Below are 19,215 nucleotides of genomic sequence, written 5' to 3'. Positions count from 1 at the left end.
TTGAAACTCTTGTAGAGGGGCCCCGTATTGTGTGTGTACTCTTCACGACTGAACCAGGATATCTTGTTCGCTTCATACATCTTGAGCTAATTTCGGCCTGTCTTTTTGGTGTTGAAAATAATCTGAACTTATAATATTTTTGGATTTAGGCAGGCTAGCAGCAGAGTGATTTTTAGTGCATTATCTAATTTATATCATCTCATAATTCGGCATTATGACGCAGACGATAAAGTGTGTAGTCGTTGGTGATGGTGCTGTGGGAAAAGTATATTGATCAGTGGTTTTCTGCTGAAACGATGAGAGTTCTAATCATGCTTTTCTTTCTTATCTAGACTTGTCTCTTGATTTCATATACGACAAATAAGTTTCCTGCCGACTATGTTCCCACTGTAAGAGTCTTGTTCTTGATACTCACAGAGGATTTTCTGAGGATTTTCTAACTGTTAACAGGTTTTCGACAACTACGCTGTCACTGTTATGTAATATATATGTTGTTTGGGAGCTTCAATGTTTCTGATTTTAATGCAAATATTAGGATTGGAGATGAACCGTATACTTTGGGCCTTTTTGATACTGCGGGCCAAGAAGATTATGATCGGCTGCGTCCTCTAAGTTATCCCCAAACTGATGTCTTTTTGGTTTGTTACAGTGTTACCTCACCCGCAAGTTTTGAGAATGTTAAGGAAAAGTGGTTTCCTGAGGTTCACCATCACTGCCCAGGTATGGATTCCGCTTAATAGTGACGGACCTAAATTTTGACATTCTGACTAATTTCTAGGCGTTCCTTGTCTCATTGTCGGTACACAAATTGATCTGAGAGATGACCCTACAATTGTAGAAAGACTGGCACGACAGAAGGCTCATCCCATATCTTCAGAGACTGGCGAGAAACTGGCGAAAGAACTTGGTGCTGTAAAATATGTTGAATGCTCCGCCTTGACACAGAGAGGATTGAAATCAGTGTTTGACGAGGTTCGTATTCATTTATTTGCTTTTGGTATGATCTTAGACTAATACATTGCAGGCTATAGTTGCAGCTCTTGAACCTCCAGTGACGAAGAAGTCAAAGAAGTTATGTACTTTGCTATAAATATTTCTAGCGTTATTTTGGCGTTTGAACGGTGATTGTGAGAATAGCATGCAAGTTACCCTTGGATTAGTTTGATTTTAATTATATTGTAGCACATTAAATTCTCGTTCCCACATATGTTTGATTTTGCGTAACCATGTTGATCACGCTACGTTATCTACTTAAAGTACTTGGATATTATATATATATATATATTGCAATTTTAAAATGTCCTTGCGTTATAGGAGGAAAGTCCTAGTCGTGCTTCTAACATCTGATCGTAATACTGTACCGCAGTCGACAACTTTTGATACATATCCAATAATCTATCATACTTGCTTATCGAGTCCAGAACAGAATTCGAAAGCTTAGGGCGGACTTCAATCACATCATTGTATAAGTCTTGCACTTTTGGATCGCGCAAGATCATGTTAGATCTCCCTTCTGCCTGAAGTCTATCCATCAAAACTGCGAATAAGTTGATGTTTCCTAGCTGAGATATCGAGATGTCATGAGATATATCGGGCCTTGCGTGTTCTGCTGAAAGCATAGGAGCAACAAGAGTAGATGCTTCTTGAGAATTACCTGGAGGATTATGTTTCATCAAATTCATGTCTCGCAAACTGGCTTCAATCGCAGCCTTCATTTCAGCATCTTCCTCTTCGTTATCTGAGGCCTTTGACCGTAAATTCTGACCAGCAGAGTACCCCGAAGAAATTGGATGCTTTGTGTCCTGTAAACTCAGCCGAAGTGCCCGAGAAAGATCATCGTCGCCTGAAGTCTGTTTACTCAGTCCCAAATTATCTCTTGCCTTTTGGGACCCATGAATTCGAGCTGTCTTTAGAGGTGCTGGTGCTTTGAGAGCATAGCATGAATCACATACTCGAACGGGTTGCATAATTCCCAAATGCGGTAAAGGAATATTCTTTGATGAGCATTGCTGATCAAATACATTTCCACAATTACGGCAATGATGCTTGCGATTTGTAAAAGAAAATGGAGTTCGACAACGCATGCAAACCTCTGAATCGGTCCAGTCCGGCGGAGCAGATGAATCAATAAATGTCGAAGATACTGTTGTCGATTTTGCAGGAAATTCAAATCCTTGAATCTTAAGCTCTTTATATACCGTAGAAACATAAGTCAACTGTATTTGGCCTTCAAAAATTGTAGCCCACGTCTGAATCATATCTAGAATCATATCCTTCACATCAGGATTAATACCGGCAGGACTTTTCAAAATCGAGACAAGGTTATCGATAAACTCTCGACTAGCGATTTCAACTAAAAAGTGAAATCCGCAATTTTTCACGCATGAATCGCAAAGCTAAAAATATGTTGGAACAAAAAATTGACTATAAATATAAAAAAACAACAGGAATCATACCTTCAAAGCGAGTAACTGAACATTAGGATTCTTATGATTGAGCCGCTTTTTTAGTGATCGCATCGCATCTTTAGCAGGAACCGATTTACTTCGAATTGCATCACAAATTTCTAGATTCAAAGCCAAATCGACCTCTCCGGACGGTAGTGACTCTGAAGTGGCGCGTTCGATCTGATCGTCCAGGACTCCGGTCGAAGAGAACCAAGAGGTCATATTAAGAGCAAGTTCTAAGGAGACCTATACCAATAAAACTATGAAAGAATTACTTGCAATTTTAAAAGCTAGCGATTAGCCTATATTCGAATTTAAGCAAGTTCAACAAATCACACAAATCACAGCTTATCGAAACAGAATGGATCTCTCTGGAACCAAGGTTCGTAATCGGACGGCCAATTGCTTGCGTTCTGATGTCACGTGGTCAGGTTGCTGTGAAGTGTCCATGATTGATTGTACTTGCTTACTTTTATATATATATGAGTTAAGAAATTTAATAAAATAATAAAAAGAAAATTGAAAGAAAAAATAAAATGCAATTGACAGACATTAGGGCTTTCAAAACATGAATCCAAAAACAACCCCGTATAAATAAAATCAACAATACCATTCCTAACCATTAACAGTAGACATTGAAACATAATTGCGCTACTCCCGAACAGCGGATCAAATTACTTAAAAATCTCGCAAAAGAACAATGCAAAATACATATAATCGTACACTTCCTCATCAAACAGAACATGACTGAATCCTACTGTCTTCTCATGTCACGTTCATAAAAAAGAACATAACCATCGCGCGAAACTAGGCTACTAGAAGAGCACTTGCCCACTCGACTATCGTCAAAAACAAGCCAGCCTTTGCTCGATTTATTGACGTATGCAGTGTAGTGACCACCTCTCAATGTGCCATAGTGATTAACTACACCGTATAGGTTGTATCTAAAGGGAGGAATTTGATCGTCTGGTTCCACCTTATCAATCCAGACTCGATCTTCTTGTCGATAATCGGGCCAATACTTTGTAAGATCGAGTCCATGAATTGGATAATCGACAAATGTGTCGAGCTTATTGCTCCACCTACCATTTGTTTCGAATCTCTTTAAATGAATAATCAAAATCACCGGCAAACGTGCTATTCGAAGAGTCTTGGTTGCTGTTCGCTCAACTTTACAGTGCGGACATCGCCAGGCATCCTCTTTGTCGAGAACTTCCTGCATAACAAAAAGATCAACACATTGTTCCAATGTAACTCGCTTACCCTGGGGTAGTGGCAATGAAAGAACCGTAAATGGGTTATATGTCGTCGATGTGAAATTACAAGTCAGACATCTCAACTGACTCTGATATTGGCCCTGAAACATATTGACAATTGCAGATCGATCAGATTTTAAATAACGATTCCATTCCACATATGAGCCATATCTTACAGAAAGTTTTTCACGCTTTCGCTCTTCTTCCTCAGTGAGGGGTCTTAAACGCTCCTTTCCGCCATTCATGTTAAGATCCTCATGCAAGCCATCGACAAGAAATGTGAGGAATTCTTGAGCGTCTTGTTGATCTGATCCAGCAAACTCAGAGCGAAGGCTTCCCACAATCTTTTTCATGTGTATGGGTGCAATAAAGCCTGCCTGATCACTATACAGCGAGGTAATAAGGTCTCCAAAAGCTCGAGCCAGGATTCCTTTTGCTCCCAGTTTATTGTCTAAATTGATATGCTGCTTGTAAGCACCGGAAAGAAAGTATCGAGCAAGCATAGTTGTACCGGCTAAACACTGTATAACACTGTTCATATAGCAGCTGTTTCCAAGATTTTTCAAGCCTGTTACTCCTGCACTAGTTTCCCCTAGAGTTGAATAGCTATTCCCAATAGAAGGCTGTCGATCTCTTAACGACGCAGTTTGCATCGACAAATTCGCGGATGGAGAGGTATCGAGCGTCGTTCTAGATTTTGTAGAAGCAGGACTAACTTGAATTTGAGCTCCTATACTTTGGGCCGTAACCGGGGTAAAGCCCTTAGAACTTCGGCCCAAATCATAAGATTCTGATGTGATTCCACCCAAATTTGATGATTTGGAAGATATAAAAGCTCGATCAACTGTCGGTGCGGGCCGCTGAAGAACCATATCCGTTGGCTGCTGCGGCCGACGTAAATATGATCCAAGGTCGCGAACAATAACGACCGAGTTTCCCTCGTCGGAATCGGAATTTGAAATAGGTTTTGTATTGGAAGTAGCACTTTCTAAGCTCGAGCGAGTGCTCTGAACGGGCATCCGCTGCGAAAGAGTTGAGGATTGCCGTAATGAGTGGAGAGAAGCAGCTGCAGGCAAGGATGGGACTGTGGATGAAGTAATAGCCGCAACAATATTGGTTGGAGTGAAAGATGAAAGTGGTAAGCGAGGAGGCGATGGAGACCTAACCATGAATTCATCCCAAGCATCAAGGCCTCCTTGCAGTAAACAAGGCTGACGACGGAGAGGTTTCTGCATTTCATGCTCGTAAATAGTAGATACTAAGTTTTTAAGAGTACTCAACGTCGGGCTTGGAAATTTTTCGTTAAAATGGAGAGAAGTAGTATTCTTGTCATAATAGATAACAAGTTCAAAACTATTTCTTCGAGCAAAAGCAGAGGCTTCTTCATCGGAAGAGATCACAAGGCGGTCTTCGAGATCTTCTCCAGTCTGGCCAGAACGAATCAACAGCGGGTCAATATTCACGACATTAGGTGCATTGATGTGATGGCGCTTAAAATCATCAAACGGACGTACATCTAGGAGAAGTATTTGCTCTCCGGATTTGCTGAGGAGCTGGGATAACTGTTTGACGGAAAGAGAAATGGTGTTTGGAAATTCAAAAGCTGGAGCTGGTCTTACCTTTTCAACTCTGCTTTGAGCATCCCCGTTTCCAAGACTAGAATTTGAAGTCGAGTGGGAATTTAAAGGAAAAGAAGACTTTGGTATGGAAGGAAGAATTAAAGGAGATGAATTAGTTGATGCACCATATCGATTGAGTGAACCTGGTGGAGGCGGTGTGGTATCCAGCACAACAGGATGAACGGACGAATGGCTATTCTCCAAGTGCGAAGCTAGTTTCTTAGAATGAAAATCAGGTAAAGAAGAGTTCGACGAATATGAGGATGACAGTGAATTCAAAGTATGCAAAGATGAAGAAGGTAAGAAGCGAGCACTTTCAGATCCCCCAGACGAGGAAGATGAGGTTGACAAGGAACCATTACCTAAACCGAGAGCCAGGAAGCGCTGCTCTAGACTATCTGAGACGGTACAAGGCACTTCGCCCGCCATTGAACAGCAGTTACGTTAGCTTGTTGCAGAATCTGTTTGCAAGAGCCGTACCACGAATTAGTTCCAGAAATTAGTCAGAGAAAGTTGAATACAAAAACCCAAGGTTTGTTCAAACGTAACTGGCTCCAAGTCCCGTGGCAGTGTAGGAAGTTTCTCCCCGACGTTGGACGGCTCGATACAACTCCATCGGTATCGGTTTACACAGTTCCCTAAGCTCTTTGTACTACCGCGGCTCCATTATGGAGCTCAAAATCTCGCAAAAAAAAACAGGCTAGTTGATTCTGAGTCTTCAAGCACTTGCAAACATTGCGAAATGGCAGCTGAACAGAGAAAATTGCTTGAACAGCTTATGGGAGTAGATGCCCTGGTAGGCAGAGCTTCTAAGCGACCAGAAATTTCTCTCACAGATCCGAAAGTCTGCAAATCGTTTCTCGTGGGATCTTGTCCTCATGATCTCTTCACAAATACTAAGCAAGATCTGGGTGCATGCCCAAAAATACATTCAGAGGTCTTGAAGGCCGAATATGAGCGAGCAATCCAGTCAGGACGTGAATTTTCCTCTTTCGAGGCTGATTATTTTAAAGATTTAGATAAGTACATTCTAGATTGCACTAGACGAATTGATGCTGCCCAAAGACGACTTGAACGAACACCCGACGAAGTTGCTCAAGCAACTGCTTTGCTGAAAGCAATAGACTCTATTAATGACTCCATCGATGCTCACATTCTTGAGCTATCTGTTCTAGGTGATCTGAGTTATGTTCCGCGTGCTTTGCAGGCATATCAACAGCTCAAGATCCGTCGTCACGACCGTGCAGCCAAGGAACACGATCTTCGGGTTTTGAACGATAACATAGGCCCCTCTGGTCACCAAAAGCTCCAAGTGTGCGATGTTTGCGGTGCCTATCTCTCTCGTCTTGATAATGACCGACGTCTTGCAGATCATTTTACCGGGAAAATGCATTTGGGCTACGCCTTCATGCGGGCTAAGCATCACGAGCTTCAAGAACGAATGGTTTCTCGGGGAGCTCGTTCCAGAGATTCAGATCGTAGTGCTGGGCGAAGTAGTCGACGGCGTGATCGTGAAAGAGACAGTGATCGTGATCGTGATCGGGAACGAGACTATAATTATGATCGGGATCGGGAAAGAGAAAGAGACAAGGAATTAATAAGAGAAAAAGGTCGTGATAATTCTCGGCCAGATGGTCGCTGGCGCCGATCGATTCGTCCGTACTAGAATTTTAAAAAACAAGAGCGAACTTTGTATATAGTTACCCACTTATGGCCGAATATTTACAGTCTGAAACTACTGTTTATGGTTCTATTTCATATCCTTAAGCTCTATTTCCCGGTAAACAATATCCAAAACGCCAGCAAGCCGGAAAGAAAAAGTAAATTACAAAAGTCCTTATTCATCCATAGTATCGTTTTTCAATCTCTTTCTACCACCAGATCCAGCAATTGCTGCGTACTCTTCTCCAGCTCTTTGCTTTCGAACTCTTGCGGTCATACGATCAATCTCTTCCTCTGCATCCTCTGCATCACCTGTTGCATATTGGAGAACCAGTCTACGACCTAGCAGATGAACTCCATTAACACTTTCCATAGCATTATGAGCTTCCTTAGGAGAGATAAATTCCGCAAATGCAAATCCCCTACTACTTCGATCAAACTTTTTAGGAACTCTGATCGTTTTTAACTGACCAAATGCTCCAAATAAATGTCTTATGTCGTCTCTAGTAGCTTCGAATGGGAGATTTTTAACAATAATTTTTGTGTTCTCTTTCACGGGTTGGGAACGGCCATTATTGGTCGTCTCCCGTCCGCGTCCAGAAAGTTTAACTTCAAGACTATGTCCATCCAAAATGAATCCATTCATGGTTTTCATAGCTTGTGAGGCATATAGTAAAGTTCGAAATTCAACAAAGCCAAATCCCATGCTCTGAAATTGTCCTTGGCTCTTTACATCTTCCTTCATCTTGACTTCCGCCTTTATAAAACCTTCCAGACCTTTAAATGAATCGGCCAAACCAGAACTTGATGTCTTGAAATTTAAATTTTTAACAAATAGACTAACCGAGCCTATAGCTGGGTGCTCTCTCCCCTCGGAATCGACCGATAGATCAGTCCCAAGATTTTTGAGAGCTGAAATTGTCATTTTCGGGGTCGCCAGCTCGCTCGATACCCGTTCTGTAGCTTCAGAACTCGCAGTTACTTCTTCAGCCGACTTTAATATTCCTTTCGGTGCAGGTTCAAGATATAATATCGAACTGCGAAGTCTCCGGTATGCTAATTTTGTGAAAGCAACATGACCTCCGACTGTATCTGTCATTTCCACGATAGCAATAGTATTGCTGGCAGGCATTAGAACTTGTTTGACAGTCGCAAACTCAGCGAATTGATCCTGAATTTCTTCCTTCGTTGTACCGACTGGAAGATTTTTAACTAAGATAACTCGATAATCTCGCGGAACCTTGCCATTCTGCAAAAGCGAGAGGTTAACTCCAGAATGTTCAAAATATTTTTTAGCATCCTCAATGGTGTGAGCTTCTGCAAGGGCTTGTCTGACAGCAGCGTCCGATGATTGAGGATCTAAAAGTTCAGCTTTACTGACTCCCATTCGTTGCGCTAGAAAGTCTGTGACGGCATTCGAGTTGAGATATAAGCTGTTCCATGAGAACTGGGCCTTGGCCGCAGCAGCTTTTCGTCGAATTGCGTTCTGCTTCTTGACTGGCAATTTTGCTAATTCAAATTCATCCAGAACCGTCAAATCGCGCTTTGGCTCACCAGGTAGAATATGAATTAGTCGACCCTGGAAAGGCATCTTATCAAGCTCTTGATATACTCTGCATGCATTGTCACCATGCTCAAACAAAATATATGCCAGTCCCTTCGATTTCTGGGTTTCTTCGACAATAGGAATATGTATCTGAGATATAATGTAAGTAACAGGTCTAAAAATAACTGGAAAAGTAAAAACATTTCAAGAACAAAATTACAATCAGCGACTCATATCAGGCAAAAATACTATCTAAGAGAAAATCAACATCTGCAAGGCATTCAGTTGTCCCTATCTAAAAATTGTCATCACAATGATGTCATTGTCGCAAAACTTTTGAAAAGATTTCAATAAGAACAAGTTAAAGTTACCTCAATAATAGGTCCATAGGGACCGAAAAAATCCATCAGATCCTGCTCCGTGCAAGCAAATGGCAAGTTGCGAATAAAGAGACGCTTAGTAGATTTGATTTTATCCAGAACTGCGTCTGTTTGATTTTCCACTTCTTTTGGCTGGTTTCTGGACTTGTATATCTCATTTGCCAAAGGACTTTGAGAGACGTCGACTGTCTTGGTACCATTATCGAGGTCAATATTCGGCTCAGTATCTCTTATCAAGCGTCGGCGTGCATGCAGCCATTCAAGATCACTTATATCTGTATTGGAAATATTCTGTTGGTCATCGGAACCAGGCACATCATGATTTTGCATGGAATCAGAAATCTCGGCTACCTTTTCGGACGGTTCATCCGAGTTTTCAACCTTTAAAGAGAGCTCCGAAGCAATATTTGTAAAGCTAGAGATAAGTGGAGATGGAGCAACCTCGTTAAAGTCATCGTTGGTCCAGGTTTTGCTATTCGAATGCGGTTTCATCACATCCAGAAACTCTTTCAATCTCAAATCATTTGTGGGAACATTTGGAATGATTTCCGGAAATTTTGATGTCCGTACTTCATTGGAACCTTTGGCGATTTTAGAATTTGATCTTGTATTTAAATTCTTGACCTAATTCCAAGTTAATAAGAAAGAGAAAAGCACTGAGCTATTCATACATCCTGTGCAAAATCAACTTCTATACGCGAAAAGCCAATAAAAGTGCGATCAAAAAATTTTACTGCTTCCTTAGCATCTTCGGGCGATTTAAAGCCGAGGAAACCAAATTTTCGCGACTGTCCGTCCCATTTTCGCATAAGTTTGCAGTCTGTAATGAAACCTCCATGCTGTGCAAAATGTTGCCGAAACTTATCTTCAGTGAGTGAAGGTGGTAAGTTTTTGACGATAATTCTGGACCTGGCCAAGTTAGAACAATGAATCAATTATAAATATTACATAGTAAAATATTACATTTCAGTTTATTTATTTCGAAATGCGAATCTAGTGGAAACTCAACGAGATTAGGAAAAAAAAAATTGGTATAGTGTTTCTGACAAAAAAAAGTTTCTCTTCCTCCCAGCACTTGGCGGCGAAGAGTAAAATATTTTGGCTTCAACGGCAGGTAGAATTTCTCTCTGAACTGCTAGTTAAGAATTTTTGTTTAATTTTGTTCGTCTGATCATTTAGAACCAAATCTAACATCTCTTTGCCGTTTTATTAGAACTATTTACGTCTGCTCAATTCATTGGAGGCAGGACTATACCGATTATCGAATATTGACTTCATTAACTCAGAAAGCAGATATATACGAAGCAAATGACTTCAGAGCAGTTGAATTCAAAAGCAAAAACTAGTAACGAAACAATTAATGGCTATTTTACTATTGCTGTGAATCTTAGTGCCTCTTCATCTGCCGACCAAGTCTTGGAAGTAGATGCTATACATTACATTTTTGCTCGGAGACACGAATCAAGCGAAAATTCTGACGTTCATCCTGCTATTTTTTTCTGCAATCTTCCAATTAACTGCTCAACTATGCATATATTCTGTTTGATCAAGACCCTAAATCCGAAAATTAACAAAGATTCAATCTCAGTAACCTTTTTCCCTTCACCTGCGGCTAAGAAAATGTCCTCATTCATACCTTCAAGTTCAAACTTACTTTTGAACGATTCTCAGAAAGGTTCGCAGATTTTGAGAGTATTACCTGTCTGCAGCTCAGCCTTAGTGTCATTTTCTTCTTCGCACTCACTAAAGCCTTTGCTTTCAGGTCTTCAGGCTCATTCTCTTGAATCTCCTATTTCGTGGTCACTGCCAGCGCATGAAGCTGTTTCCGGCACATCAGGTCTTCGGCGCTACCAAGCCATATACCGACGGCGCCATGTTTCCCCATACGTTTTACAAGCATCCGTTGATTTTTTTATGGAGAACTTTGCGAAGATTGAACTACAACAGGAGAAGGCTGCGAGACAGGCATTTTCCGAGCCTGACGCGGATGGATTTATAACCGTTTCTCGCGCAGCCAATTCTAGACAAGTTGTCGCTGCTTCATCTGATTCGATCCGAGAAGTAGCTTTAAAGAAGCAAGAACGGAAACAACTCAGTAATTTTTACAGATTTCAGCAACGCGAGCAGAAGAAGGCTAAGATGAATGACCTCTTGAAACGATTCAAATCAGATCAAGAAAAAATCGCAGAGCTTAAGCATAAGCGAAAGTTTAATCCCTTCTCAAACCCTCATCTTTAATAATTTCGTACTCATTCAAATAAATATTCAGCAGTAAAAAGTTAGCATAAGATAAAATACATTAGATTCGTGTTCGAAGCCGACTCTCCAAGATTTTAATCTCTTCAATCTTATCATTCAACGCTCCAGTATTTGTGTCTATCCACTGAAGACTCGCTAAATGTGCATTCAAAATACGCACAATATGAGACAGAGGATCGTCATCCTTTGTGTGGTTAAGAGTAGCAGAACTTCTATTGACCTCTTCAATCATACTACTCAAATTTTTTCCAAGCTGATCTAATTCCTTATTGAGCCGCTCTGCCAAATGATACATTCTTTCACGTTCATTGTCCGGTGGTTGCATTCCATCTGAAGCTCCTATAGTCGCTAGTAAGTTATCTACTTCTTTTTCGTAAATATTCAGTGTTTCTTCCAGATCATCCTGCTGCTTTGAAGTGTATGTCAATTGCTGCTCCACTTTTACCTGCATTTGCTCAGCTTGTAAAGTTTCCGTAAATAATTGAGAGATTTTATCTCCGTTTTCGATCAGTTCACGGTCCCACTTTGCAATGTCTTCAGCTTGTACTTGGTACTCCTTTGAGTATTTTGTCAGCGCTGTTGTCCATTGAGAGATGATGGCTTCCATAGATTTATTTTTTAAAGATCCAGGGAGCGTTGTGGCAGGTGTAATAACTGTGCAAGAACCTTCCGCGGAAGGAGGAGCAGCACCCTTTATATCCTTAGCAATTGCACTGGTCTGCGTTGCAGTATGTCCACTCAAAGAAGTCGCGGAAGTAGTTTTTGTGGTCCCAGGCTGCTGCAAGAAACTGGCTGTGCCTTCTTTGGTAGAAGACGCAGGGAATACGGCGTGGCCTAGTGCAGAAGAGGCGACAGTAGATGCAGAAGCGGTGGTAGTAGTAGGGGCGGAAATTATAGAAGATAAAGCAGCTGAATCTGTAAAAGCCGCAGTATTAGCTGTAGAACCAAAAGCAGGAGTAGAAGCTAAAGTATTCGAATTAGTGGTAACCGGGGTTTCAAAAGTCGAAGTAGATTTGGGCGCAGTCGCTTTAGCAGTTGAAAGAGAACTAAGGGAAGAACTGGATCCTGATTCTCCAGACGTGGAGATAAATGAAAAAGGCTTCGTATCAGCTCCAAATAATGAAGTTTTTTCTTGAGAAGCTGCCTTCGAGGATATGCTCGGTAAGAACGAATTCGATGAGGCTGGAGCAGATTGACTAGGGAACACAGGTGAAGACGAAAGAGGTGCAGAAGTAACGGTCGGCTTGGACCCGAATAAGCCTGAAGCTGGCTCCACAGATATCGTATTTTCACTAGAAGGCAAGGCTGCAGGAGAAGCGGAAGCAGACGAACCGAATGAAAATGAACTAGAACTGAGAGCAGAAGAGGTAACTGATTTGGAGGAAGGGGCTGAGGTGCTCGCAGAAGAACTTAGTTTAGGTAATGACGAAGATCCGCTTGTACCAAAACTAAAGCTCGATGTGCCTACTCCTGAAAACAGTGAAGTACCTGAAGTTTGACCAAATGCAGGCACACTACTAGTTGGAGCTGACGAAGTCGATGTCGACTGTGGAGAACCAAAGCTGAAAGCAGGTTTAACACCAGCAGAGGCGAAACTAAATTTTGCTGTTTTCATGATCGTTAGACATATTAGCAGAAATATGAGCGCTATTCAGCTTACGAGCAGATGAATCTGATTCTTGTTTCTGTGCATTGGAAAAGCCTGCTGTAATTGTTGTCAATCCTAGCCATTAACTGAAAAGAACTAGAGCATACATACACATGCTGGCTGAGGGCAAATTTGACAGGTCTAGATAAAGAGTATCAAACAGTAATCAAAGGTAGCTATTAAAGAAGAGAATTGAGATAAAATGGATTTGCATCAAAGCAAATCAGCTTAAAATTTTAGGTGTTGTTTACACTAGGCAGACCTCCGCTAGAAGTTGTGCCAGTGCAGTCACAGTCCCCTTGTGATAACATCTGTCCAGGTTAAATAGGCCGTGATTTGCTGCAAACCATTTTCTTCAGTATTGCTCCTAGATCAATACGATTCAATAATATAATTATCATACTATTTGTGAGAGAACAGGGAAAAATGCTGCGTCATTTCTGTTGTCGAAGCACTATTTTCAATTCGGCAATTAGCTTTTCAGGTAGATCGGCCAGGTATGGATTTGCTCGTTCTGTGCTCGCTCGAGGACAAGTAGTTCCAGGTCAAGTTAAACTCGGATTGGGCTCCGTTACATTCGCTGCCATATCTATATATAGCCAGTCAAAGTTAAATTCAAAAATTTCTTGCGAAACTATAGTTAGTACTCCTGGGGTGTACACATCTGAACGCTCGAAGCAGATTATTATAGTTGGGGAAGATGGTAGCGTGACAGTGACAAAGCAAAAACTCATGGACTACCGAGAAATGACTCTTGGATCATTCGCTGGTTTATTCGTCGGCTATGTTACTGGAAAGCTGAGTAAAGTTCTCGTGTTTATCGCTAGCAGTATGTTTCTACTCATCGAGTTTCTTGAAAGCAGAAATATCATCTCGCTACCGTATGGCCAACTTTATGATTCGATGAAGCAAAGATTCGGGAGAAGAGATTTTGTTTTTGAAAATGCATCGTTTAAAATATCTTTCTTCTTAGCAAGCATAGTTGCTGCCTGGAATGCCTAATGACACGTTGACTATCTTCTCCTTCCGCCAACAAGCAATTATTTTTTGGCTTTCTTCGAGTCAGCGTGATTGTTTTGATACGTATATGGATTATGTTATTGATTTTAAAAAAAATACTGAATTGGATCCTCTACCCGATCTTCAGGGATTCCTGTTTCTTCAAATTGTCAGACGGCTCCTTTTCCAGGTATTGTAAAGCGTGGGTCCTAATCAATTCTGTCTCCAGGGAATATATTATTGTCTTTTTATATCTGAAGCGTTTACTGCATAGATATGATGAAGCTGGATTGTATCCTTATTACTCTGCTCTATCGCAGTCGCCGTCGTCTCTGCTGAACAAATGTTTCGACTCGCCTGCTGTCCAAGTGTTGTGGCACTGTTTATATTTGAATGGAGAGGAGCAGAGTCAAGATAGTTGAAGAGTCGATGAATAATAAAATGGAAGCTGAGGAATATCAATATCATAGTCACGGAAATGTTTCACCCGATTTCTCATTCTACAGTGACCATGTCTGATCTGTCCCTGCTGTCCCTATTTCAGTAAGGCCAATCGCATGTTCGCCGCGCGGCTTCTGGGAAATGCAAGCACGATATTGGTAACACCCTTCATATTTATTATCAGCCTTTTTTAAGCGAGATTTAGAGAGTACATTCCAATGGATGTCTTCTGCACCGCCTGTATCTGATTTCTTGTTGAGGCAACCTCAAACAATCCTCAAGCGTTCCTACCCCATTCCCCTCCCACAACGCGCAGTCTACGTTTGGTTTAAACTGGTCAAACAGGATCATTTAGTTTTTTGAGAAGGGCAGCAAACAGACTTGGCTCAACAGAGTATTCATAGCTTTCGAAGTCTTCGCCCGGACTAACGCTTGTGACAGAAATCAGTAACAATTCAATCCTTAACGTTAACGTTAACGATGTTCGCGTCTATGGATAGAGTAACTAGGGTAGATCTTTATTTTTAAATGGTAGCTTCAATATATGAACTTGCATTCAACGAGCCCACTATAGAACAGCATCTATATCTCCGAGCCATGGCGATCATGAACTGTTACATACACGATCAGAATAATATATTGTAATACAAAAGGATATCAATACATTCAAGCAAACAAATCATGCAGAAAGTCCACTAAGAGTTGTTAGCAATGTCCTCATTCTCAAAAAAAAAAACCGCCATTACTTACGTGATAGAAAGATCGCGCATGCCCTGGAGAACCTGTTCGACACGAGTATCTAAAAGACCTCCTGCGTAATCTTCACGCGTACTAGGATCAAGATACTGCTGCACTTGCGCCATACGAGTATACGCTTCTGAACAGAATCGAAGCTGTATCTTGACTAGAGCTTCAAACGAAGGATCAAGATAAGGAACGCGAAGATCAATGAGCTGGGGAAGCTCCTTCACGATCTGATCATTGATCTCTTCGTAGATTTGCTTAGCCATCTCTGCATCAGCTTCAGCTTTGGGTAGCTTGCCAGCATCATCTGCAGGCTTGTCAACTAATTTGCGCACTTTCGAACGCATGGCGTCATAGTCAAGAAGCTTATGGTTACGTTTTTTAATAGCCTCGTTGATATCTGGGAAATACGAGCAGAAACGCGAAATCGGCTCCAAAACTGTAGCTCTAAATGGTCCATCAAGCGCCTTGACGGTGTCTGCGTCGAGATCTTCAACCGCAGTACGGTAATATCTACTGACACCATCGGCAGCACCAGACTCGCCGTAAAAGGCATCAATAGTTTCTGCAATACGCGTCTGAGCAGCAGTCATGGCTGTACCAATTAGTATTTCACGGAATCAAGTTTAGTCTACAATCACATACCTCGTAGAGAATCTAAATAGCCTTTGGCCTCCTTTTGGAGCTTGTTGGCTGCACTTTCTAATCTATATCATTGTCAGTATTAACTCTAGCAATATGCAACAAATAAAAAATAAAAATAAAAAATAAAATAAAATTCCGATTCAGATTCGGATATAACTTACGTTCTAAATCGACGTTCCTCGAGCTCAAATTCACGATCTATTGTCTTTTCAATCTGGCCTGCCTTCATCATAACCTGTACAACGCCAGTGTCAGCATCAATCACACCGTAATAGTCTAACCAATACGTCTTACCGAAGTTCCGGCACGATTGACCGCCTTTTTAAAGCCCGACCAGCTCATGTTGATGTAAGTTATTGGTCAATATTCTTCCAATTGGATTTTCTTAGTTGGAAGTTTCCGATATTTAGACGTCGGATCAAACGGGAAACCTGATAAAAATTCTGAGCCTTCTCGACTCAAATGAAATTAGAATCCAAAGAAAAACACAAAAAGCTCAATTCAGTGTCAAGATAAGTCTTTATAGCCAAATACGTGATAATTATATGATTATCTTTTCAGCTAACAGATCCTTTAGACCTTGGGTCAGATAACTTGCCGAGAGCTGTTCCAATTTGGATTTGCGCAGCCTCTGCATGACGACAGCAGACGTCCAGTTACAAGCCCCAAATAGTACTAACCCCGTATATAATTGTGATAATGGCTAGTCATGTGACAAATCATGGAAATATCGTTGAATTTTCTAATGCAAGATAACATTTCATTTGTATAATAGATGTATCAAGGATAGTAATGAATCGATATGTTTGAGGAATTACCATCTTTAGATAGCATATTGATCAACAATAATGCCAGCCAGATTGAAGAGTCAATCGAGCTTCATCCGCTGCCGGCCTTTGCCATCAAGACTTTTCTTCTTGAGTCCACAGTTTTCCCACCAAGAACGAATCGAACAAAGGTGTTTATAAACGTATGCGTTGACAAAAATGTCCCTTTATCAGGTGTACCAGGATTTACACCTGATGACGATGTTCCAGTTGTCGTTGGAGAGGAGCGTTCTGAGACGGATAATAGTATGTCAGTATGATTCGGCCTTGTAACAAAAATGCTAAAATAGACTAGAAGGAGAGCTCTGTTTTGTATTCGATTGTTGCTTGAACATACAATTTGTCAATTTAGCAAAAGAAAATGCTGAGTCAATAGCCGTCTTGGCGGATCACTGTATAAGAGTGATCGAGCATAGCGCAGGCATCAAGCTGGACCCAGGTTTGTCCCGATAGAATTTAGTCTGATGTTATTTCGACATAGCTAACTTACAAGATTATAAATTACCTAAATTAAGATACAAAGGTCTTGTCGGAAAGCCTCCAGTAATCCTTTTCCATCCTTCATCGTCTAAAATTGTTGAAGAACCTAAATCAACTAAGCGGACTTCCAACATACTCAAATCATCAGATTTAAGTAAAAAATCTCTGATCGAAGATATCACAAAATATCAATCGGCTACAGGAGTCACAATGAATCTAAAATTGACAGCTCTTCCACGGAGTATGGAATTTCCAAAATACTATGTTAAAGCGTCCTTTAGCCTCGCTGATACGAAAGAAGATTATTCTAAAATGCTTGAAGATTCTAGCATCGAAATTGACAAAAAGACAGGTAAAATCACAGTTGTTCCCACTGACAAGAGTATACTTAAAAATAGCATTGCTATTCCCCAAGATGCTAATTTTGAAAAGATGAAATCTTTTTACGTGAAGGATTCAAAATCAATAGCTCTATTTCTGTAAGCCTGGATTTACCATTATTAGTATAAGACAAGAAAATATTATCAAACCAAACTAGATTTATCAAACTATTCGCCTGGAACTTAAAACGACTCTTTTAACCGAGATGCAACAATTCTAAGGTTCCCATATACTTTTCCTGGCGGACTTCCTAATATCAAGCTAACGACAGATTCACGAGCCATTCGTATATTTCTGAATCCTCCCAAAATATGAATTTTACTGTCTGCAAGAACTATTCTTGTTCTTGTAGCATTTTCGATTGCAAACTTGGTTTTGCCGTCCTTACCAGCTATTCGACCAATTGCACGAGCAAGATGATCTCCACTCAGAGTCTTTACATCCTTCACTTCGAAAGTTTCAATAAATAAATCATCTAATCGTAGAAGTGCAATGGCATCATCAATGTCAAAGCCAAGAGTGAATGCTTTTATGAAATCAGCACCTTTCTGTATGGCTCCAGTATCATCTGTCTGTTTGCAGGTCCGCAGCTCAACGGTTCGAGTCCGTACGTTCATTCTCACCTGAAGCTTTAAATGTTCAACAAGTGGGGGATATATTTTTGGCCAATATGTCTTTAGAGGCGTCATGCGATGCGGGGGAACTGGAACTTTACGGCTCTGTGCCTTTATTGTCCGCTTTGATGCTTGCGTATGTGACGGAGAAAATCGAGGTCGTCCATCCAAATCCAACGCCATACTGTTACCAACAGAAGTTAAGGAGGATTCTGTTGTTTCAGTATTCTCCGTAATTATGGTGGACTCTAATTCCGAGATTGTAGTAGTAGTATCAATCAGTAGGTCATCCTCGCCTTCGTCCACTTTCATGTCATATACGGGTTTGACCGAAGCTTTGAGCGCAGTCGGAGCAGACATTTTAGTCGTTCAATGTTTGATTCTTGTTTTATTTGCTAATTAGTCCTATTTTGTTGCCTAACGCTCCTCTGGTTTGATCAGAAATACATTAATTCTTAGAGCAAAAAAAAAACCCAGAAACTTAATGGGAGTTCTTGGTGGGAGAAAAGTCCCGGACTGTATTGTACTGCGGTTCAGGATAAAACTCAACGCTCAATCGTGAAATGCATTAACACTTATGCGCTTGGATTTGATATTTTACTATTCTTTTCGTTTCTCTCTAGCTGATTCTGTTGGTAAGTTATACGATCTGATTAAACTTCTGCGAACATTGGAGTCTTAGACAGTTGTTTTCCGATTTGAGCCTGATTCTATCGATTGCTTCCTGTTTGCATTATCTTTGTCTGCAATTTCAGCATCGCAAATGGTTTTCTCTACGTCTAGTTGAAATCTCGATATTTCCTCTACCACACAACGTCGACTCAATTGTTCAATTTTCACGACACTTGCACGAAGTTTGCGAGTTTTACAGGTTTAGACGAGATTTAGCTGAAATTTGAATCATTTTAAACAGCTTTGGTTTGTACGACACTCAAGTACAGTTTAATTTGCGCATTTATTGGTGCGAACATTCAACTGTTCTAGACCGTTTCCATCAGTTCTATCTGTTTCTCAAATAGGTTCTGTCCGCACGTCAGAGCAATCAAGTTGCTCAAGATTTCGACATTAGTTAAGAAAGACTTTAACAGTCTCCGGTTTTGTTAAGCCAATAATGTCTTTACGGCTCTTCCGCTCTCGGCTGGTTCCTCTCGGTTCGCGCTCCGTTCCCCCGAGCACAATCGTCAATTTCTCTTTTCAGAAAGCTCCAGATTGCTTTTTTTCTTCAAGAAGTCGAAGATATTATGTGAATTTCTTTCAAACTTCTAGA

At 40.8% G+C, this 19,215-nt stretch overlaps 11 protein-coding genes across 11 annotated transcripts; 5 read left to right on the top strand and 6 right to left on the bottom strand.

The window, feature by feature from the left end:
• The first annotated feature begins 82 nt into the window (after positions 1-82).
• Positions 83-1,300, top strand: V1516DRAFT_669341 (P-loop containing nucleoside triphosphate hydrolase protein). The gene is made up of 6 exons (XM_066921166.1): positions 83-265; positions 333-389; positions 451-479; positions 536-720; positions 779-972; positions 1,025-1,300. The coding sequence occupies exons 1-6, from the start codon at positions 215-217 to the stop codon at positions 1,088-1,090; spliced, it is 582 nt and encodes a 193-aa protein (XP_066780261.1). The 5' UTR covers positions 83-214; the 3' UTR covers positions 1,091-1,300.
• On the bottom strand, positions 1,199-2,863 carry V1516DRAFT_689004 (uncharacterized protein). Its single transcript, XM_066923795.1, has 2 exons — positions 2,457-2,863; positions 1,199-2,396 (listed from the first exon to the last, which is right to left on the bottom strand). The coding sequence occupies exons 1-2, from the start codon at positions 2,667-2,669 to the stop codon at positions 1,293-1,295; spliced, it is 1,317 nt and encodes a 438-aa protein (XP_066780260.1). The 5' UTR covers positions 2,670-2,863; the 3' UTR covers positions 1,199-1,292.
• Positions 2,864-2,928: 65 nt separating this feature from the next.
• On the bottom strand, positions 2,929-6,059 carry V1516DRAFT_669336 (uncharacterized protein). Its single transcript, XM_066921165.1, has one exon. The coding sequence runs from the start codon at positions 5,749-5,751 to the stop codon at positions 3,202-3,204; it is 2,550 nt and encodes an 849-aa protein (XP_066780259.1). The 5' UTR covers positions 5,752-6,059; the 3' UTR covers positions 2,929-3,201.
• V1516DRAFT_669334 (uncharacterized protein) lies at positions 6,039-7,251 on the top strand. The gene has a single exon (XM_066921164.1). It carries the CDS (start codon positions 6,065-6,067, stop codon positions 6,986-6,988), a length of 924 nt encoding a protein of 307 aa, XP_066780258.1. The 5' UTR covers positions 6,039-6,064; the 3' UTR covers positions 6,989-7,251.
• V1516DRAFT_669329 (uncharacterized protein) lies at positions 7,059-9,937 on the bottom strand. Its single transcript, XM_066921163.1, has 4 exons — positions 9,874-9,937; positions 9,582-9,819; positions 8,902-9,534; positions 7,059-8,680 (listed from the first exon to the last, which is right to left on the bottom strand). Coding segments are annotated over exons 1-4 (2,394 nt in total). The 5' UTR covers positions 9,876-9,937; the 3' UTR covers positions 7,059-7,159.
• An 83-nt stretch (positions 9,938-10,020) lies between these two features.
• V1516DRAFT_669327 (ribosomal RNA-processing protein 7-domain-containing protein) lies at positions 10,021-11,226 on the top strand. Its single transcript, XM_066921162.1, has one exon. It carries the CDS (start codon positions 10,219-10,221, stop codon positions 11,146-11,148), a length of 930 nt encoding a protein of 309 aa, XP_066780256.1. The 5' UTR covers positions 10,021-10,218; the 3' UTR covers positions 11,149-11,226.
• V1516DRAFT_669324 (Nsp1-like C-terminal region-domain-containing protein) lies at positions 11,025-13,096 on the bottom strand. Its single transcript, XM_066921161.1, has 3 exons — positions 12,929-13,096; positions 12,830-12,874; positions 11,025-12,774 (listed from the first exon to the last, which is right to left on the bottom strand). The coding sequence occupies exons 1-3, from the start codon at positions 12,930-12,932 to the stop codon at positions 11,210-11,212; spliced, it is 1,614 nt and encodes a 537-aa protein (XP_066780255.1). The 5' UTR covers positions 12,933-13,096; the 3' UTR covers positions 11,025-11,209.
• A 453-nt stretch (positions 13,097-13,549) lies between these two features.
• On the top strand, positions 13,550-13,813 carry V1516DRAFT_608838 (uncharacterized protein; the record flags this gene model as incomplete). The annotated part of the gene is made up of 1 exon (XM_066919290.1): positions 13,550-13,813. A coding segment is annotated over one exon (264 nt), but the record flags the coding sequence as incomplete, so codon positions are not given.
• An 862-nt stretch (positions 13,814-14,675) lies between these two features.
• Positions 14,676-16,262, bottom strand: V1516DRAFT_669318 (uncharacterized protein). The gene is made up of 5 exons (XM_066921160.1): positions 15,941-16,262; positions 15,808-15,881; positions 15,647-15,708; positions 15,008-15,596; positions 14,676-14,952 (listed from the first exon to the last, which is right to left on the bottom strand). The coding sequence occupies exons 1-5, from the start codon at positions 15,986-15,988 to the stop codon at positions 14,937-14,939; spliced, it is 789 nt and encodes a 262-aa protein (XP_066780253.1). The 5' UTR covers positions 15,989-16,262; the 3' UTR covers positions 14,676-14,936.
• Positions 16,263-16,412: 150 nt separating this feature from the next.
• Positions 16,413-17,492, top strand: V1516DRAFT_669316 (pre-RNA processing PIH1/Nop17-domain-containing protein). Its single transcript, XM_066921159.1, has 3 exons — positions 16,413-16,719; positions 16,769-16,912; positions 16,967-17,492. The coding sequence occupies exons 1-3, from the start codon at positions 16,449-16,451 to the stop codon at positions 17,434-17,436; spliced, it is 885 nt and encodes a 294-aa protein (XP_066780252.1). The 5' UTR covers positions 16,413-16,448; the 3' UTR covers positions 17,437-17,492.
• Positions 17,159-18,384, bottom strand: V1516DRAFT_669314 (uncharacterized protein). Its single transcript, XM_066921158.1, has one exon. It carries the CDS (start codon positions 18,306-18,308, stop codon positions 17,517-17,519), a length of 792 nt encoding a protein of 263 aa, XP_066780251.1. The 5' UTR covers positions 18,309-18,384; the 3' UTR covers positions 17,159-17,516.
• Positions 18,385-19,215: the final 831 nt, after the last annotated feature.

Source organism: Lipomyces oligophaga, assembly GCF_038497815.1.
Source record: "Lipomyces oligophaga strain CBS 7107 unplaced genomic scaffold V1516scaffold_1, whole genome shotgun sequence".
Classification (NCBI taxonomy): domain Eukaryota; kingdom Fungi; phylum Ascomycota; class Lipomycetes; order Lipomycetales; family Lipomycetaceae; genus Lipomyces; species [Lipomyces] oligophaga.
This window is presented reverse-complemented; position numbering and strand designations above follow the sequence as displayed.